The sequence below is a fragment of the Vombatus ursinus genome, unplaced genomic scaffold (assembly GCF_900497805.2).
Source record: "Vombatus ursinus unplaced genomic scaffold, bare-nosed wombat genome assembly UNPS02014792.1, whole genome shotgun sequence".
NCBI lineage: Eukaryota > Metazoa > Chordata > Mammalia > Diprotodontia > Vombatidae > Vombatus > Vombatus ursinus.
Genome location: NW_020954570.1, coordinates 7,128,676 through 7,149,925, shown reverse-complemented (window position 1 = coordinate 7,149,925; position 21,250 = coordinate 7,128,676). Strand labels below are relative to the sequence as shown.

The window sequence follows — 21,250 nt, the reverse complement described above, 5'->3', positions numbered from 1 at the left end:
CCCAGAAAGAACTCATAGAAGAGCTCAAAAAGGTGTTTTAAAAATCATATAAGAGAGGTAGAAGAAAAAAATGGGAAAAGAAATGCAAGTGATGCAAGACAATCATGAAAAAAGAGTCAATAGCTTGGAAAAAGAAAACAACTACTTAAAACGTAGAATTGGCCCAATGGAAAAGGAGATACAAAAATACACTGAGGAAAACAATTCCTTAAAGGGTTGTTCCGTTGGCCAAATGGAAAAGAAAATACAAAAGCTAAGTGAGGAAAACAACATCTTAAAAGTTAGAATTGGACAAGCAGAAGCTAATGACTCTATGTCATATCATGAATCAATCAAATAAATTCAAAAGAATGAAAAAATGAAAGAAAATGTAAAATATGTCATGGGAAAAACAAATGACCTGCAAAATAGATCCAGGAGATACAATATCAGAATCATTTGGACTACCTGAAAGCCACAATCAAAAGGAGGACCTGGACAGCATCTTTCAAGAAATTATCAAGGAAAACTGCCCTGATATCCTGGAACAATAGGGCAAAATAGACATTGAAAGAATCTACCAATCACCTCAGGAAAGAGATCCCAGAATAAAAACTCCAAGGAACATTATAGCCAAATTTCAGAACTATCAGGTCAAGAAAAAATACTATAAGTGTCCAGAAAAAAACAATTCAAATATCAGGGAGTCACAATCAGGATTACACAGGACTTGGCAGCTGCAATATTAAAGGATCAGAGGTGATGGAACATGATGTTCTGGAAGGCAAAGGGGCTAGGACTACAACCAAGAATCACTTACCTGGCAAAATTAAGCATAATACTTCAAGGGAAAAAATGGTCATTCAATGAAATAGAAGGATTTCAAGATTTCTTAAGGAGAAGATCATAACTAAACCAAAAATATGACCTCCAATATCAAGACCCAAGAGAAGCATAAATTGTTAAAAAAGAAAAATCCCACCAAAAACATAAGGGATTCAATAGAGCTAAATTATTTACATCCCTACATGGGAATATACTTTTACTTCTTAAAAATTGTATCACTAATAGTACAGCTACAAGGAATATACATAAACAGAGGGTATGGTTATAAGGTGAATTTGAGGTAATGACATAAAAATTGAGGGATGAGAAACAGGAGTACAATGGGTACAGAAGGAAGGGAGAGGTAGAATGGGGTAAATTATGTCACATGAAGAAGCACAAAAGACCTACTACAGTGGAGAGGAAGAAGGGAGGGTGGGTGATAAACATCAATTGAACCTTACTCTCATCAGTATCGGCTCAAAGAGGGAATCATATACACAATCAGTTGAATATAGAAATCTATCTTACTAGACAGGAAAGTAGGAGGGGAGGAGATCAAACAAAGCAGGGGTGAGGACTGACAGAAGAAAGGGCAGATCAAGGGAGGTGGTAGACAGAAACAAAACACTGGTGAGGAGGGAAAGGGTGAAAGGAGAGAAAAGACTGACAGGAGGAAGAATAAGATGGAAGAAAATATAAAGGTAGTAATCATAACTGTAATATGGGTGGAATGAACTCTCCTTCAAAATGGAAGTAGATAACAGAGTGGATCAAAAACTAAAATCCTACAATACGTTGTTTACAAGAAACACACTGAAGCAGAGAGACAGACACACAGTAAAGGCAAGAGGCTGGAGGAGAATCTATTTTGCTTCACCTGAAGTAAAGAAAAAAAGTGGGGTAGCAATCCCTGATCTCAGACAAAGTAAGAGCAAAAATAGACCTAATTAAAAGAGATAAGGAAAGAAACTATATCTTCCTGAAAGATTCCATAGGCAATATCAATACTAAAGCAATATCATTACTAAACATATGTGCCCCAAGTGGTATAGCATCCAAATTTTTAAAAGAGAAGTTGAGTGAGTTACAGGAAGAAATAGCAAAACTATACTAGTGGGGGGACTTTAATTGTCCCCTCTCAGAACTCAATAAATCCAACAAAAAAAATAAACAAGAAAGAAACTAAGGAGGTAAATAGAATATTAGAAAATTTAGATATGACAGACCTTTGGCATGATTTAGACATAAAGGGTGACACCATAAGTAGATCAGAAGAACAAAGAATAGTCTACCTGTCAGATCTAAGGTTAGGGGAAGAATTCATGACCAAACAAGAGATAGAAAGCATTACAAAATATAAAATAGATAATTTTGATTATATTAAATTAAAAAGCTTTTGTACAAAAAACCCCAACATAACCACGATTAGAAGGAAAGCAGAAAGATGGGAAACAACTTTATAACAAGTATCTATGACAAAGGCCTCATTTTTCAAATATATATAGAAACCTTAGTCAAATTTACAAGAATACAAACCATTCTCCAATTGACAAATGGTCAAATAATATGAACAGGCAGTTTTCAGATGAAGAAATAAAAGCTTTCTACAGGCATATGAAGAAGTGCTCTAAATCACTTTGGATTAGAGAAATGCAGATTAAAACAAGTCTGAGGTGCCACCTCACATCTATCAGATTGGTTAATATGAAAGAAAAGGAATATGAGAAATGCTGGGGAATATGTGGGAAAATTGGGACATTAATGCACTATTGGTGGAGTTGTGAACTGATCCAACCATTCTGGAAAACAATTTGGAACTATGTTCAAAGGGCAATCAGACTGCATACTCTTTGATCCATCAATACCACTACTAGGTCTGTATCCCAAAGAGATCATAAAAAAGGGGAAAGGACCTACATGTGCAAAAATATTTATAGCAGCCCTTTTTGTGGTGGCACAATTTTGGAAACTGAGGGAATGCCTATCAATTGGGGAATGGCTGAATAAGCTGTGATACATGAATGTAATGGAATACTATTGAAAGGATGAATAGGCAGATTTCAGAAAAACCTGTAAAGACTTGTATGAACTGATGCAAAGTGAAATGAGCAGAACCAGGAAAACATTTTATATAGTATCAGCAATATTGTGTGATGATCAACTATGAACGATTCAGCTTTTCTCAGCAACACAGTGATCCAAGACAAGTACAAAGAACTCAAAATGCTATCAATATCCAGAAAAAGAACTGATGAACTCTGAATGGAGATCAAAGCATATTTTTTTTCACTTACTTTATTCTTTTTTGCGTTTTTTTTCCCTTTTGATCTGTTTCTTCTTTCACAACTGTGACAAATATGGAAATGTTTTTACAGGATAGCACATGTGTGAGGGACAGGTGTGAGGGATTGTCTGGCTGTGCCATGTGAGGGTGGGACGGCGAGGAGGAGGGGCTATAGGGAAGGTATATAAGGGGGGGGGTTAGAGATCAGAGCTCTTGAGCTGGTCGGGCTCCTGTTTGCTTGCTCCTGCTCTCTTGCTTTCCTGCTTGGTTTGCTGTGATGGTTTCTGAGTAAAGTTTGGGTGTTTGCACCTCCTGATCGGCTCGTCTCTAAGTTTATTCGGGTGGGCTCCGAAGACTGGTATGTGTGACCCTGGCAGCCTGTTAAGAGTGCACGGCGCAGCCGGCACACACATGTACAAACTGTATTAAACTGCTTACCGTTTTCAGAAGGGGGAGGGGAAGGAGGAAGAAAAATTTGGAACTCAAACTCTTGTAAAAACGAATGCTAAAAATTTTCTTGACATGTAACTGGGGGAAAAGACTATTAAAAAAAGTAATACAAGAGAATGTTGAATATAACAATAGCAATATTGTTTTAAAAACAACTTTGAGCGACTAAATGATTTTGACTATTATAAGTACCAAGATTAACTACAAAGGACCTTTGAAGAAAAATGCTATTTGCATCCAGAGAAAGAACTAATAGAAGTATGTATAGAATGATTGTATGTGTGTGTGTGTGTGTGTGTGTGTGTGTGTGTGTGTGTGTGTATAATGTTAGCCTTCTGAGGTGGGGGGGAGAAAAAAAGAAAAAAATTACATGATAACTATTGTATATTTAAAGGGAATAGCAAGTTGTACATAGTAGGTTTTCAATTTCATGTGCAATCATCTTTTTCCCCCCTTCCTATTCTGCTGTTATGGAAATGCTTGTTTTATTTCTTCAGTTCAGAATAAAATGAAAAAGTAATAATCATTAAACAGTTATAGCTTCAAAACAAATAGTTGTTCTTAATTATATAAGCAACAAAAGGATCATATGAATATTCATTTATAGGCATTTCATGTGCCTGTTTGAACTAGGTCTAAGTTGTATATTTCCATATTTTTCTTTGTTCTCATACTCTCAATATTTAAAAGGAAGAATAATTTGATAATTTGGTTAAAGTCCTTGTGTCTGCTATGAATGATCATATAATTAACCAAAGTAGGAAGATACTAAATATTTTGAAATCTACAAGCTCTTTTTTTTGCATCTAGTTTTCTCATTTATATATAGCATTTATTTCAAGCAACAAATAAATGTGTATAATTCTTTTTTTATTTTTCATTTTTTAACAACTTAGGTAAGTAGTTATGCCATAGATATATAATACAGCACCTGTTTTGAGAAATGTTCCACCCACAAAAATATTAGCACTTTTCCATAAAAGATTTATTAAAGGCAGTAGTTGCTCCTCTTACTAAAGATATATGTATCCCTTGATGTGGTCCAGATTTCTTTTAATGCTGATTCAGTCATCTAAGTGTCTATTGTTACTATTCCCAGGAAGTTGAGGGGAAGCTAACCTTGGATACTTTCTCAGATAAAAAAAACCACAACCTAGGCTAAGCCTAGATTACATACAATAATGAAAACTTGGGAAAACTTGTTTCCAATGAAGCATTATATGGAGAAAATGCTTATTCTTTGAAGCTTACTGTTCAAGTCCTTTTCTTCTATTTTAGTTGGGTAATATCTTTAAAATTTCTAGAAAAAGGTGGGTGTCTCTGTGTTAGATTTCTTTGGTGACTACTGAATATTTTTATTTGAGGTTTCAGAATTCCATAGATTAAAATCTAGACCCAATCACAAATTTTGGAAGAATGAACTAGCTAGGCAACTTCTTTGTATATTATCTTCAAGTAATTTAATATTCCTAATTGAGGAATTTTTTTCAGCAACATTGTGGGAAAAATACAAAGCATACATGAGATAAAACTCTAAGCTAGCACTATTCCTATTGGAGTTTTTCCTTTTCTTAAAATCTAGGCGAATATCAATCTATTAAGTTTGATATGTCCTTTCTATTGACTGTACTTCCAGAAACACACTTAAGGAGTGTGTAATAAAAATCCACCACTGGAGGGAGTCTGGGCGCTTTCAAACAACCCAGAGCCTCAGAAATCTTGAGCTAGGTCGAGGGAAACAGAAAGAAAGGATGTGAGAGAAAAAGCTAATGTGTTTTATTGGACTAGTATGCACAAGGCAGAAGTGGCAGGCTTTAGGGCAAAATCTGATTTGCTCTCTTTTTTCTTCGGTCCAGTCCTTCCTACTGGGACGGAAAACTCTTGTGAGAATAAGAGAAAAAATACAAAGGGAGGCTTGAGACTAACACCTCGAGAGCGGTAGTCTCCAGTGGCCCCAGCGTGGCACTCGGGAACAAGCTGCAAAATTGCAGCAGTCTCTGTGCTGCAGACTCTCCCTCTGGACACCAGACGCAGATGTGCCTTGACGTCCTCAGGTGAAAACCCAGAGGCACTTTAGGTGATTTGCGCAAACTTTGCTGCCAGGTTACTATGTTTCAGTAGCTCGACAAATGCCAATGTCAATGGTCCTGTCTATAAAGTCGAAGAAGAAGGGGCTATATTCTTAAGAATAAAGGAAACCTTTTCTTCGCTCACTCATCCCTCCTTCCTTTCTGCACCCTCCCCCCCCCTCCCCCGCCCCAACCACCCTGTAAGTGTTAATGACATTTTCGCCTTTAGGGAAGTGGGATTGAAGAGAATTGAGCAGTTGCCGAGAGGGGTATGAATATATTCTTTTAGCTGAAATGTACTGGGTGTAAAGTATTTCTAATCGGATCACTTGCCGCATTAATGTCCTCTCAGCTGCGGGTTTGCACTGAATTGTAATAATTTTCAACTGTGATTTCTCAGAATTAAAAAAAATATACGTGTTTTCAGAGCACCATGTAAAACCAATTTAAAGAAATGTCTCCCTTCCCGTTTATTAACTTTTAAATCACTGGTAAGAAGTAAACGACATCAGTCTGGTTTTTTAGACAAGCAAACACCAGGATATATAAAATGTTAAGATTAAGGGACCGTATTTTACAATTAAAATACAGTTGTTTTTGCTACGCCCCAATCAGCAGAGATTGTGTCACTGATGGAGAACAGGCAACACACTTTGTCCTGATAAAGGGATGACAATCTACTCTTAGAATGACACCCCCTCCAACAACCTCCCCGTTTCCCCCCCTCCTTGCCCTTCCCCCGGTTGCTCTGAAATAAAAGGTGTCGAATCCTTCCGAACGTTCTAACCGAAATGCAGCATCCAAAGGGTTACTCTCAGCAGCCAGGCTCCGATAGTGGATACAGGCCACTCAGATCTCCCAGTAATTCAATTAGTCAGGTTGCAGGAAGGTGGGGCCGGTATTTTTTGGAGGGGGGAGGGGAAGAGATTAGGAGAACGCCTCTTTCTCGTGTTGCAAACCAATCGGGTTGGAGTAAAGAGAGGGAAAAAAAGCAATCTGTAAGCAAACAGCAGGCTGCTCACTGACTGGCTGCTCCTGCAAATCCCCCTTTCCCAAGTAAACTGCATGGAAAAAAAAAAAAAAACCACATGATCAACCAGCAGCGCCTGGGCTCTGAGCTTGCTGGCTGCACCTCCTCTGTGCACATATTCCGAAAACACACACGCACACACGCCAACCAGCTTCCAGATCGCTCACACATGCAGACATATGCATGGATATAAAATGTATATGCTGCATACGTACTCGCATATGTTCATTGCACAGAGGGCGCCTAGCTTTTGGATTATCCTAGGTTGATGCTGAAGTCGGATTTACACAGGTCATTGCGAAGGGGGCGTGACTGTTAAAGATTTTTTTTCTTCTATAAAGCACCCCCCCTTTTTTTCCCAAAACTGACTTTTGCCCCCCTCTCCAGTAGTTGAAATCCTTTACTGGTTGCCTCTGCATTGAAGTTTATTCATTTTTTTGCAGGGTAAGGTTTTTTTTTTTGGGAGGGGAGGAGTAGCAGCGTGGTTCCCCCCCTCTTGTTGCTGCTTTTTTTTTTTCCTCCGGAAAGGAAGAGGGAGCAGCTGCCGAAGAAGAACAAGATTTTCTGATGTAGTCATCGGTGAGGTTTCTCTCTCTCTTTGCTCTTTTTTTTTTCTGATTTGAAACTGATTTATGCATTTCTCCAAGTTAATGTTCCTGGGATTGGACTCGTTTTAGCCACAGAGACACTTTGACAGCTTGCTCCGCAGATGTTTGGATCTCAGTTTATGCCTCTGTCTCAATCTCAGTCCTTGTGCGGACAAGGCGACTGACAACAGCTTTTCCCAGAGTTTGTCGGATTCATTTAAAATTATTTTTTTACCCTTCAGCAAAACAGTTTTATTTGTGTCGACTTGATTTGGCATCATAGCACTGCTTGGATTGGCTGATTTTTACATCTGCTGTTTCTTACACTCTTTGGTGCACCCACAGCCCAGCAAAGAAAAGAATACGAAAAAAAAATCCGTATCAAGTCTCCTCCAACACACCGGGTGTCTCTCTTCCTCTTCCTCCTCCTCCTCTTGCTGCTGCTGCAGCTGCAGAACCACCGCTTCATCTCAGTTACCGCAGCCAAACTCTACCGAGCATTTTTGTCGAATAAAGGAAAGGACCAAACTTTCTTAAAGGTTTGGGTGGCACTGCCATTCTTCTTCAACCCAACTACTTTTTAACCATTTCCAGGACCTTGGCAGAGTGAGATTTAATTCAGCAATTTTGTTTCCCCACCCATCTCTGCTCCTCACAGCCTCCCCCGAACCGCAGCATCTGCTTTCTCAAAGACTTCCACGGGTTTGGTAAAGCAAAGGCGAAAGCGTGGCGGTGAGGGGAGCATTTTATTTTCAGAAAAGAAACGCATATACTCCAAACCAACCACTTTCCTTAGGTAGTTTCTTTTTTAATCAACTACCGAAATAACTTTGAACAAGACAAGGCAGAGCGAGAGAACACTGCCGGAGAAGAGCCACCACCCGTCAGCTTCCTCTACCACCTTCAGCTGGAGGTGCATGGACTGAGCCGGGGTGGGTGGGTTGGTGTATGTCTCGCTGTAGCTGCTGCACTGAACTCCCGGTGAATGTGCGCGGAGTGCCGCCGCCACCTCCTCGTTGTGCCGCCGCCGCCACAGCCCGGTTCGGCTCCCACCTCCCCCTCCCGGGGTGACCAGCCTCCTCCCACTTCTTAAGAAACAGATTTGGCATCCTCCCTCTCTCCCCCTCCCAACCACGAAACACACACGCGTCTCTTCTCCCTCTTTTATTTTCTTTATTTCTTTCTTAAACTCCCCGCTCCCTCCCCCCCTCCGGGGGGTGGGAGAGCTCTCTTGATTAAAAAAAAAAAATCTGTGATTTTTCTCTTTACTCCGTTTACATCTCATTCCCTCATCACCTACGTTCTGTTTAGGAGACCCTTCTTTTCCTTTTTCCCCTCATTTCTTTTCTTCCTATCTCCCTCTCCCCTCCCCCCTGCTCCCTCCAGTGTTTGTGTTTTTCACTGTTGGACGGGAGTGATGTTGCACGTGGAGATGTTGATGCTGGTGTTTCTGGTGCTCTGGATGTCTGTGTTCAGCCAGGATCCTGGTTCCAAAGCTGTCGCTGATCGCTACGCTGTCTACTGGAACAGCACCAACCCCAGGTAAGAGAGTGGTGGTAAGAGGGACGTGATCCAGGGTCCTCGCCTCTCTAGGCCGACCCGGTAGGCGAGAGGACAGGGGTAGATATTTGAAGGAGGAGGAGGAAAGGAATTGGTGGGAATGAAGAAACGCCTGAGGCGCCGACATCTCGAGAATCAGAAGGACTCTTTCCTTTTATAACTGGGAATAGAAATCCTGGCCGAATTAATAGGGAAGGAGGCTTCAACTTATTTCTTTGTTAAGTGCCCCTGGAGAAGCCAGGCGGAGACCAGGTTCACCTGGGACTAATGAACCTTCCCTCCCTCACTCCTCTAGGACACGGAGGGTGAGACCTTGAAAGGAGTGAGAGGCAGGCGGAGGTTCTCCTTCCTTTCTCGACTCTGTTTGGGACAAGCGAGCCATATCCCACCAGAACAGAACGTATAGTTTCAAAGCCGTGCTCTCCCTTCCCCCTACCCCAATTTTCTTTCTCTTCTTTTTGTGGGAAATAGTTTCACTTATGCACTGCGAGTCGGTCAAGCCCCCTCCTCTAGCCGAGCCCCAAACTTTTTCGGTGCGCTCTGAGCGCACTGGCAAGGGAAGGAGAGACTTGGGAAGCGGAAGCTTTTAGTTTTCCTTTAACTCGTTAACTGAGAGGAAATACAATAGCCCATCCATCAGTCTGGTTCCTTTGAGTTGGCAGTTGAGGAGATTTCTCCCTATTCTCTCTCCCCTTCCCCTCGTCCCTTTTATGATGCCAAAAAGTTACTCTAATAGAGGTTACGTCATGTATACCAAGCGTGTTAATTATCTTGGTAGCTCTTTTCGCCAGTTCTCCGAGGTATGTGTTGATAAACATTTTGATTAACCCCCCCCCCCCTCCGGAAAAAGAGAAATGAGAAATCTGAAAGGAGAGGCAGGACTGTTGGTTTGGTCCAGCCGCGGCTTTCTGAGTGACCTGATTGAGTCTCGTCCAGCCACTGAGTCATCATCAGTCTGATGAACCGGGGGAGTCTCGGGGTGCTTTGGCATTACATCTAGGCCTTCCCCAGGGGCCCACTGGAGTCCCGACTCAGAGCGGACCCAAATTGACCAGGTCTGCCTTGTATCCCTTCCAGCTGAGCTCCCATTTTATTATCCGTCCACTCTTCACTCCACCCGCTTTTGCTCGACCCCTAGGGCTGATTTTTTTATTGGCCAGCGGGAACTCATAAGGTCACTGGACTGCGATACAATGAAGATAAAAGTTGAACAGAACGGGTGGGAAATAGAGAGTCCGCACGGAGCGCGCGGTTTCACGGGAAAGCCGCGCCAAGTGCCGTGGTCCGGGAGAACCATGTGGCCGCCGCGAGCTCTACAGCGCTCGCTTCAGGAGAGGGAGGTACAAGTAGCGATCCCCGCCTCTTCTCAACCGGTTTGCCCGGCCCTCCACCCGCTCCATTGTCCCGGGAAAAGAGGGAATCCCTGCTGAAGCCAAGGCTGCCCAGTAAAGAAGGCGCATATTTCTATCCCGGCGGATCACCTGGGTCCTGGCTGAAGATGGGAGAATTGGTCCTTTGGTGGAGAAAGATGATTTCCCCTTCCACTCAAACTGGGAAAAATAGTCTCCACCAAGCGTACAGACAAATAGAATTGTTAGTGATAAATGCGCAACACAGGGTGAAGTGCCAACAAACATTTCTGAAGCATTAAGTATGAGTGTATACCCAAAACGAGATACACACTCGTCTCTATCTCTCTATCTGGTGGGACAGGGCAACCTATTTCATTTCTGACATGGCACTTAGCACTATTAGAAAAAGAGAAAGAGAAGCCATTCTACCAGAGGAGGTGCCTTTTATTAAACCTGACAAGACAAATGGAGCAAACGCTCCAGTTGTGATGGTGTTAAAAGCAAGGCTCATTATGTAGGTTCGTTTATTCCCTTTGGGTTTTATTAAACAGTGTTTATGAAACAGAGGAATTTATACTTTAAAAACTTAAACTGATCTTATTAGGTGAAACAACAGAGAAGTAAGGTGGTTTAACTTGGGTGTTCTTTGCTGTGGTGATCTCCCTCCTTTTCATCATCTTAAACATTGTGAACCTTTTTTCTCAGTATCCACTTCTTTTGATACTTGACTGTTATCTTTTTTCCTGGTAAAAACTGATGGGACTCCCCTCCACCCCCTTTTTTTTAACCTGTCAAGCTGGTCTGAGTGAGTTTGAGGACATTTTATCTTAGGTTATCTCTGTTTTATGTTCCTGATACTGCTGTTTGGTTTGAGATTAGCACATTGATTTTTGTCACAGGTCATGTTTTTTAATAGATCTGCCTTGCCTGCAGAAAACTGTTCTGCTCAGTATTCCATGGTGGGTTTAAAATGGCTGAGACAAAGTTAATCTGCAGAATTTTAAAGTGCCCAGAGTTTTCTTGTCAATTGAGTATACTAATGTGAGGCTTTTCAGCGCCTCCTTTTAGGTTACTGGACCAATTTAATACTGACGACACCCCACCAAAAGGCTGATATTGTTAAAAGAGACTCAACATTTTACATTTTATGAAATAGTGTATCCTTATCAATTTATCAACTGATTTTTTCTTGCTTTTTTCCTATCCCATTGGAACTTGACAACTTTAAAATGAAAACATCACAAAAATGTAAATATTGAATAAAAAGGCATATTCTATGTTTCCTCCAATGTTACCAAAGAAGAAAGTTAAAGACTCAAACCCAGTAAAATAGCTTTTAAATAAAATCCAGCAGTGAAGGATAAAAGATTATATTAGGAAATATATATCTGTCAAATATTTTGCACATCCTGCTACAATATTTTAAAAGTCCAGTGTTGTAAACTTTTCTTTCTTAAGTAATATGAATTTTGCAAAGAAAGATATCTATGCTTTTAATATTATTTTATGTAATCAAATTGGCTTAAGATTTTACCAAGCCTGTAATGTAATTGCTAAGTAATCTTTTGAAGCAAAATGGATAGCTCTAATTGCTTCAGAAGTAGCTTTTCATTTACCTCCAAGAGGAAAAAAGTTCACTAAATGCAGGAGTAGCAACAATGGGTATTGTATTAAATGTAAGTAAATATTTTGTGTCAATATGATGTTACTTAAAAATGTTTAGATAAGTTCAGAATTTAATTTGCTACCTTGATGGAAGGGTTTGGATATTCTATTGTGTAGTTTGTTGAGTTAGTTGGTCTCAGAGTGATACATTGCAACTATAAACAGATATGGAGACAGAAGAAAAATATTAACTTCTTTACTGTTAGAAAAAAAATTTGATTAGACTCTATGTTCATTAATATGCTCTTTCTTGAGAAAATTAGTTATTTTCTAAAACTGATAACTTTTAAGAGTTGCCAATATTTATGGTATAGTGGACAGAATTGATTTTATGTAATGAATAGGACAGAAATCAATAAGATAACAATTGGGTAATAGCAGCTCAAATTGACAGTTGTGACAAATGCATCTTCTGTAGTTTATTTTTTATAATATTTTGTTAATCCCACCTAAATAATAAAGGTTATAAAAATGATGTTCAGTGATGTACTGTGATCTCTGCTATATCATCTAAATAATATTTAAAAAATGTAACCTCCAAACAAAAAGATAAACATATCTGTATTTTATTTCTTAAAGAACTTTTAAAAGCTTTTAAGTAGTTTTATGTAGACATCTAGCTATGTGAGTTAATCTACATTTATTCCTTAGTTATTTTAAAAGTTATATAATTATCACTTTTGGAAACTTTTAAAAATTATGATGAGTTGTAAATACAATTGTGCTATCATAGGGGGAAATGTCTTTAAGTTAAATAGAATGAGTGTATGGGATTTTTCAAAGTATGAGCTGAAAGAATACTTAAAATTGTCCTCTGCAGGTTGACATTAATGTATGGAGTAGTGAAATAATGTGAAATAAGAAATCACTCTGTTGCTAAATTGCCTAGTATACTTTTAGGAAAATCAATTTCAGATATAATTTTGTTCTTTTTACTTTTAGTTCATAGTTTATGTTACTAGTAAGGTATGTGGGAACCTTCCTAAATAGGAAAGACCACTTTTGTGCATCACCACTTAAAGAATGGTTACTACATCATTCTGAAATAATGAAGTTTTTTCTTTGCTTTATTTGCAATCTAAGACTTGTGAATTAATTATTTCATAGTAAGATAATGAAAACTGGACACAGTTTTGCTTTGTTAATATGCCATCTTGATGCTGTGAAAATGGTATGAATTCTATCCATTATTCAAAACCAACACTATACTATTACTGTATGTTAAATAGAGAAAAGAGTAACATCCCCCCATCATACTCCATTTGATATTTTTTCTCTTGAAATTCATATATATGTCACATTTTTTTCTGAGCCATCTTTTTTCTTATTGTGAACAAATTCCTAATTCAATAAAAAAGTGAGCCAAATTGTTGCACTTAGATTCCATGAGTTTATTTTGAAGATAGAGTAGGACATTGTTATTAGTTTTTTAAGAGTTGAATTATGGAACTCAAAATAGGTGAATTTCTTTTACTTTTGGGATTTTAAAACATTTTAGTGATGCTTACCTATGTTGAAAACATTCATAGAGTTAAAGAGTAAATGATTGTATTAGATGTATATCATAATTTTCGTACATTCTAACATTTACAAAGAGATCTTTTTATATATATGGTGCAAATTTGAAAAATAAAGCATGTACATACTCGGAGCATCTTCTTGTTCCCTGAATTTATCTGAACACTTCAAATTATTTTCTTTATAAGTAAGACTAGGTTGCATATATTTGTTTTGTAACTTATATATTCCACCATATTATGATTTAAAAATTATATCAAAATCAGTCAACTTCCTGGTATTTTGAAAGTAGATGGGAACATTAATAATACTTGTCTCCCACTTGAAAGGATAGTCTCATTTGGCATTTTCAATCTGAGCTAAAAAGATCTCAAGCTCCACAACTTCCATAAAACTAAAAGTTCTGGAGAAGACTTAGTTGATTTTAATGGTGATGAGATGACTGGAAGAATACCTTGTTGTCTTATGTCTTCCCACCAATGACCAGTATTTTTATAGGCCTCAACTTTTGAAGGCTGAGTTATGGGTAAGAAGGAGCACACAGTTAAAGTACAAATTGCCTTCCTTAAATTCTTGCCATTTTATCTTGTGCAAATGCCCTCAGAAAAGGCATTTCATTGCTTTCCGCTCACTGGCCTGGTTTCCTGTTGGATGGGGACAGATAAAGATGAGTGTTTCTTTCTCTCCCCTGTTGCTATGAACCAAGCAATCTACCAGCTACATGCTGGGCTGAGAAAATGAATGAATACAATTAGTCCTTCAGGAGTCCTGCACTTTCCTGGCTTGGGAAATATATACATACATATGTATGTCCACACATACATATAAACACATGTGTGATCATGTCAAGAAATATATCATTTAAAAAGGAAGTTAAAGCTTTAATTTTAACAAGAAAATTTTTATAGGTAGGGATAACACTTTTTTCTCATGCAAGAATTTTTGTTAGTGAAGAAAATTCATCTATAAAGTATTAAATAATTTTCCACTTAGTTTTAACTCCTGATTTGATTTCTTTTTAAAAAATAAAAGCAAAGAAATTGTTGATTTTTTTTTTGATTTGACAGTTCCCCATCCTCTCCATTTTTATATATTAGCAATCTCTAGATATGGGTACAAATATTATATAATTATAATATTTTGTTCAAAATAAGCACTTAGCAGTGACTGTCATCTATTATTATTGTCTTTGTGAAGCTTTCCCAAAGTAGATCTGTTAAAATACTGGTCTTTATTGGAAACTTTACAATGTTGGTGAAACAGTTTCCTTGAGTAAAATGATGGAACACTTCCATGTCCCGGCTTCCTTCCCCCAATCAGCATTTCTTGCAGTGCAGAAAAATTTAGTGAATATCATTCTTTTAATTTGGAAAAGTTTCCTTTTTTCTTCTGTGATAAAGTTTGAACATTTTGGAAAACAGCCATTAAAAATCACCTCAAACTGAGTTAATTCTTTAAAATTTCAATGTACTTTTTATAATTGCTTTTTTTTATGGTAGTAATTCCACATAGCCAAATGTCAACAAATTACAAGTACTTTTAGTTTGACTTATATTTTAGTCAATTTCTTAACCTTAATCTTGAGCTGTTTTATAGAAAAGTTTCTTGTGATTATTTTGATGTTCAAGTGTTTCGAATGATTTATCTTTACTACTAATAATTAAAAGGCATCCTTTAAGTTTTTCTGTACTTATGTTTTAAAGTCAGAAACATGGCAACATAATGAAATGGAAACATGTTAAAATAAATTTATTATGGCAAATTTTCTTTGAGCTTTACAGTTACAGTGGGTAGAAACCATTCAGTAGAGCTGAGTGGGGAAAAAAAATAAAACCTGTTTGTATCTTAATACTCCTTCTGGTTACCTTAACCATGGTCTACTATATTTCAAAAAAGAATATATTATAAAATAATTGAGCCTATACTACCAATCTTTAAACTAAAAGTTTTCAGTGAATGCAAACACTGGCTTTTAAGGTTATAAAATATAGTTGTCAAATAGTGAAACATTAATATTTTGATAAAAATGTCATTTTAAAATAAAATAAGTATGTCAACTAGTATATGTATATGTTACATTGTGTATGGGCATATGCATATACACAGAGAGAGAATATGAATGTGTTGTGCAACATTTGTTGTTAGATTAGCTTTCACTCTCAAGTGCTAGTCTATCATTTTTAATAACAAAATAAACCTTTGTCATCTTCAGAAACACCCTTCAAGTGCTTGACAGTTGTAAGGTTGAAGAAAATGTATTGCCAGGTCTTATTTTTCATTCAAGTGAGAAATAAAAATAAGTTTGACTGTTTTTTATTTTCAAAATTCTTTAAAAGAGAAGGAAATGTATATAATTGATACATCTATGCTCTGCTATCTGCCATCTTAGAGTTTTCCTGCAATTTGTTTCAGTTGTAAGGTGGAACAATAAAATTACACTCCAAGGAAGGATTGCCTAACAGCTAAATTTTCAAGATTTTTATTAAGTAACTAGGAACAGTTGAATCATTAATGGCAGCATTTTCCTGACTATTACTTATGCTGTTCCCCTTCCTTCCCTATTTAAATTAGTATGTATCTATGTGTGTATGCATATATATATATACATACATACACATACATACATATATACACAATATGTGTGTGATGTACATATCGATCTGATAGTCAGTCCGTCGGTCTGCCTTTATCAATGGCTGAATACCACATTTCCATTGCAGAAAGTAATGCAATTGGAATTGTTGGGTCAGGTGACATCACTGCCTATTTGTGTTGGACAACCATATTTTTAGTAAGCAACGATTAGGTAGGATTTTTTTTCCCGCTCCACTTTCAATGAATAAAATCTATTTTTTATAGATACGTTTGATGGCATGAGCACATATATCCTTAAATGTTGAGATGCCTTAGTTATTAAAAGGCAACTAAGTTGCTTTTTCCAGGTTGAAACAATAAAATTTCATTTTCAGTTATATCAACGTCTTTAGTAGCAGCCATCTTGTTTTAAGGCTATATTTATTTCATTCATGAAAATAGCTCAGAAAAGAGTGTGAATAATAGAAAAGGACTAAACCATTTGACAGCTATTTGGGGAAAGAATCTTCAAGTATCAGAGACATAATATTATCTATCAGTTCATGAAAATGTTAGTTCCCCTTTTTGTCTCATGTTGTAGAAGCATTTTCTTGAGAAAAGAATGTTTTAATTAGCAACACTATATTTAAATTAAAAGACATGCATCTTTTAATGTGAAATGATAGCTTGTACTATCACTCATTTTTATATTTTAACTACTAATATTTGTTTTTAATTTCAACAAAAAATATATTTTAATTGGTTACCCTAGTTCCATTTGTCAACCTCACTCAACCTTAAATAGTTTACTTAATTTGCTCTTTGGTAGTATATATATGCTAACTGGCATATTTCCTAACTGTACATCAGTAAAAAGTATTCTCTTCTAAGGGGAGATGCTGACACCTACTAAAATTTAAGCAATTGAAGATTTTAAAGTCACGTTATACAGTAAGGGTTTCATTACAGAAACCCTTTCTCTATCATTTCCTTCCATGTCTTTATTGTGTCTTTATTAGAAACACTTATGTAATTGAATTCTTTAGTGATATAATAAATTATCAGAATATTGTATACTGAGGGTACAGAATTCCATAAGGTATTGTTTTTCTTTCTGGATTTAACAGATTCTAGAATTCCAGAATAACTATTTTGGAGTTTAGTGAAGAGTTAGAAAACTTACAGTTAACTTTCTTTCATGTGGTTCTTCCAACATTATTCTATTATAGAAGTGTAGCTTCTATGCCATAAGATTAATTTCAAACGTAGTCCAAGTCAGACAAAGTGAATTAACAAGTCATACTCTGAACATCTGTGCTGTAGACTGACATGAGTGCATTAACAGTTGTATTTGTAATGATTTAATAACATACACTAATATCATTTCCACAATTTCCAAAATGACTAAAAAGAAGTAGATAAGTAAAATTCATGGCACTTTTTTCTTTCTTTTTTGGGGGGGGATTGATAGAAGGAAGGGGGAGGATAACAGATGCTCATGATAACAAATGGGCTCCTTGTTTCAGTCCAGGTGTAAGTGTCAACAGCTTTAACACAGAAGGACTTCTGTCATGTGGATAACGATTACTTTGTAAAAAAAAAAAAAATTAACCACCCAGTAGAGGAGTCCAAACATCTAAATGTTTAAAATAACTTTTCTATTTTGAATGAACTCAAAAACATCTTCTGTTTTGTTTTCCTGCTATTCCAAGCTGCCAAAGTGTTAGTATTCAGATGTCCTGTCAATTATCAGTGTAAGTAAAATCTTTAATTTACAAGGAGTATCTATTGCCCCTTTTCATAAAAATGTGTATTATGGAGGTGAAGGAAATGGCAATATCTTCTCTCTCTATAAACAACAGATTTGAATGAAATCACTTCATGTTTTACTTTTGTTGCATAGTTTCTGTACATATTGCTAACATCCTTCATAGTAGTGGAAGATTGCATTTTGATATTTATAGACTCATAAGGAGCAAGGAGAGACTTGACTATAAAAGTGGGTTTGGCCTAGATCAATTTTGTCCTTACCAAAATCAAATATGTGTGGTGGTGGGTTTTGTAGTTAAGATTGCTATTTATTTATTTATACTTCATAAAGACAATAAGATTTGGAGGAAAATAAAGGGGGGAAAACCATGCATAGTTGGGAACATTTATCCCATGTGTTTAACAATTAGGTTAAACAAAGTGGGAACAAATGAGCCTAGTTCCCCTTCTATTGTTTCAGGGCAAGAAAAAAAGAAAACTGCTGGAATTTGGAAGCAGTGACCTTCTGACACACACACAGCATGGCTATTACACTGTCACATCAAGTGTCTTGAGCCACCATAATGTCAGCCTGCATTTTTGAAGTTACTGACATGAGAGGTAGCCTCTTGTGGACTGGAGCACCTCATATTGACTTTGCACTTATATCCAACTTTCCAGTATCATACTTGACAGTTTCATTTAAAATTCTGAAGCTTATCATTTGAGAAACATGTTTCTTTGTTCAGTTTAGTCACAGATTTTGTAACCACTATATAGATTCACTACCTCTGTAGTCCCCCTACACATACTTGCCTCTGAGAATAATTTCATTCATCTGGTTTGGGGGAAGGTAAGTGGCAGAGGGAGGCTCAAATGTAGCTTTCTTCCGCTAGCAAAGTGCTTGTCTGCTTTATTTAGTTAAAACCTTTCCCCCAAAACAGATGAAAGCAGTGGTTTCGTTAATGGCCATTTCCTTCAGACTGTGCAATCTCACCAGTAACCCCTGGATTCAGACAGACCAGGAAAGGAATGATATTTAGAATACTATGATATTCAATTTTTTCTTCATATATTTGTTTACTATTATTATATCAATAAACTTTTATACCTTTCGTTTTTGTAATTCTCCGGGGCCTCCATTTATAAAAAATTAGTGATCCAGCACTAAGAGGATGCTGATTCAAATAGTGTCACTCCTGACAGGGTTTTGAGCCAAACCAGAGGAAATAATAGGGAAATGAAAGCTGCCAAAATGTGTCTCCCAATTACTAATTAATCAAGCGATAAAGGACCTTTGTGAAAGATCCAGTGTCAGCTATGACAGCATCTCTGGGGCCCTTGATTTTAAGTACTGTATAAAACAAATTAGCACAATCCACAGGGAACATGGTACCCAGTTGTTTCATATCACTATTGAATTTTTTAAACGTATTGTTAAGAAGCAAAACAATCCTTCCTCCAAAAACAAACTTTTAAACTGTCTCTCTTAAACTTCCCTGTTTAAAAATGGTATCAGAAGATGGAGCTGTTCTAAATGATTTTTTTCCACTTGTTAGTATGCAATACCTTTCTTCATACCATGGATAATCAATCATACATTTTTAGATCATCCAGTCTCACCCCCTTAATTGATGATTTTTGTTTTATCTTTTGGTTCTAGGGCTTGGTTTTGGTGCTATACATTTAATTCAACTTATAAAAGTCCTAACTTAAATATAATAATTTTTTTTATCATCAGGGATGCTATACATTAATATTTTGAGCATCATAGTACTTGGGGAATTAAATTCTTTCTGCAAACATGGATAGAACCCAGAGCTGCCAATCTCTTCTGGCACTACTCCCACTATGGCTGCTGGGCCCATCATTAAACGCCTGTTATTAGTGTATTTTTCCATAGCATTTACAACATACCTTACAACATAAAAATAAAGGGGTCCTGTGTGGAGCTCTGCCTGTCAGGGGAACAATGAAAACTAATTACATACTAGGCTGTCACCACTGTCAACTGTGCTCCTGGGAAAACAACAGTGTGACAAAATGCATGGATGTGTATGCTACTGCATATAAATATATGTACATGCATTTAATGATATCTAATGACATAAGTTTAGATTATAGATCTCCAAAGGAAATATTTTAGTTTGGGCCCTATCTACCTTTTGTTTTATAATTAACAAAGAAAAGCAAGAGGAGTACTACAATAGAGAGGGGCCTTTTCATGTGCCCTTTTCATCACTTCTTTGAATTATATGAGGACTGACTGAATACATAACAATAACAACTGAGGTTTATTGCAAAGTCCTTTACAAATATTATCCCATTTATATAATACACACATGTTAATAGATATATCTCATTGTTTTGGGGATATAACCAGGCTAATTTTTGATACTGAATTATCTATTAATCCTAGATTTTTTTTATCATCCTTTAAAGAATCCTCTTTGTAGATTTTAAAATTATGGTTTTTTTTAGTTATGCATATATTTTCTGACTAATTCTCGATTATGTAGTTACTACTCTTCCAGCTTGTTAATTATTTTGCTCCCCCTTTCCACTAAGGCTTTTAGTTACTTTGCTACCAGTGAAGCTGACCACCAGTGGATGACTATGGACAAGAAAAGAAAAATTTGAATTAAAGATTTTTTAAATGCCTTTAATCAGCTTTGGTATAAATATGGTTTGGTAGGAGATGACATTATAGGTACTAACAAAAGTTCCATGCTCTCTCTGTTATCGCATAAACCAAGATTTGGTGGTGGACAGTTTTTCTTCCCTCCAGTATTTTGCTATTTTAGTTTTATATTTTATTTCTCCAAAACTTAAACAAAGTGTGTGTGTGTGTGTGTGTGTGTGTGTGTATGGGGGGGGTAATTCCAGGAAGTATATGTTGAATTAACTGATTTTAAAGACTTTTCTAGAGTTTTTGTGGTTAAAAAAATAGTGCATCAGATAGTAATTTCCCACCCCTCAGTTTCCCACACTTAACATTAATCACAAGGGACTACTTCCTTTGGAAGATTCCTATGTGATATTGCCATGAATTTCCCAGTATTTCATGAAGTACAGTATTTAAATATGTAGAATTCATTTGTCTTTCTGAAAGCCTGAAAGTATGAGAAATGTTTGATCCTAGTTTAGTGCAATAACATATAGATCATTAGTGTATTTTTTACTTGAATGTTACACAAAATAAAAATAAAAGCTGATAGGCTAGGAATTTTGCTATGGATCATGACTTGTGGATAAAGCCATAATGGATTGTAATCATGACTTTGTTTAATTGTTATAAGTGACCTTATGACTCTATAAAATTTTAAAAACCCCTTTTTTTGGATAATCCTACCATAAATTTCTGAAGAAATTTCTACAAAAGTCTCCCCTGATAAAAATTTTTTTTAGCACTTTCTGATTTGAATCCACATGCTTAAACGAACCCTAAATGTGCATTTTACATTAGGTATAAAAGATAGCTATTTCTCTGCTTCTACTGGTGGAGATTCTCCAGAGTGGTTTATATTAGTATACATTTTCTCAAGAACCATAAAATCTTTTATGAAATGCCCTGATAGCTTCTTGAATTAGTGAGAGAAATTTGT

The 21,250-nt window shown here is 36.7% G+C and overlaps 1 protein-coding gene across 2 annotated transcripts in view; it reads left to right on the top strand.

Annotated features, from left to right (window-relative positions):
- The first annotated feature begins 8,099 nt into the window (after window positions 1-8,099).
- The window catches only part of EFNA5 (ephrin A5), a 326,593-nt gene continuing 313,442 nt past the window's right edge, over window positions 8,100-21,250 (top strand). For both annotated transcript variants that reach the window (XM_027869241.1, XM_027869240.1), the window contains exon 1: window positions 8,100-8,769. In XM_027869241.1, the coding sequence (XP_027725042.1) occupies window positions 8,645-8,769 (125 nt within the window). In that variant the 5' untranslated portion in view covers window positions 8,100-8,644. The remainder of the gene's footprint in view (window positions 8,770-21,250) is intronic.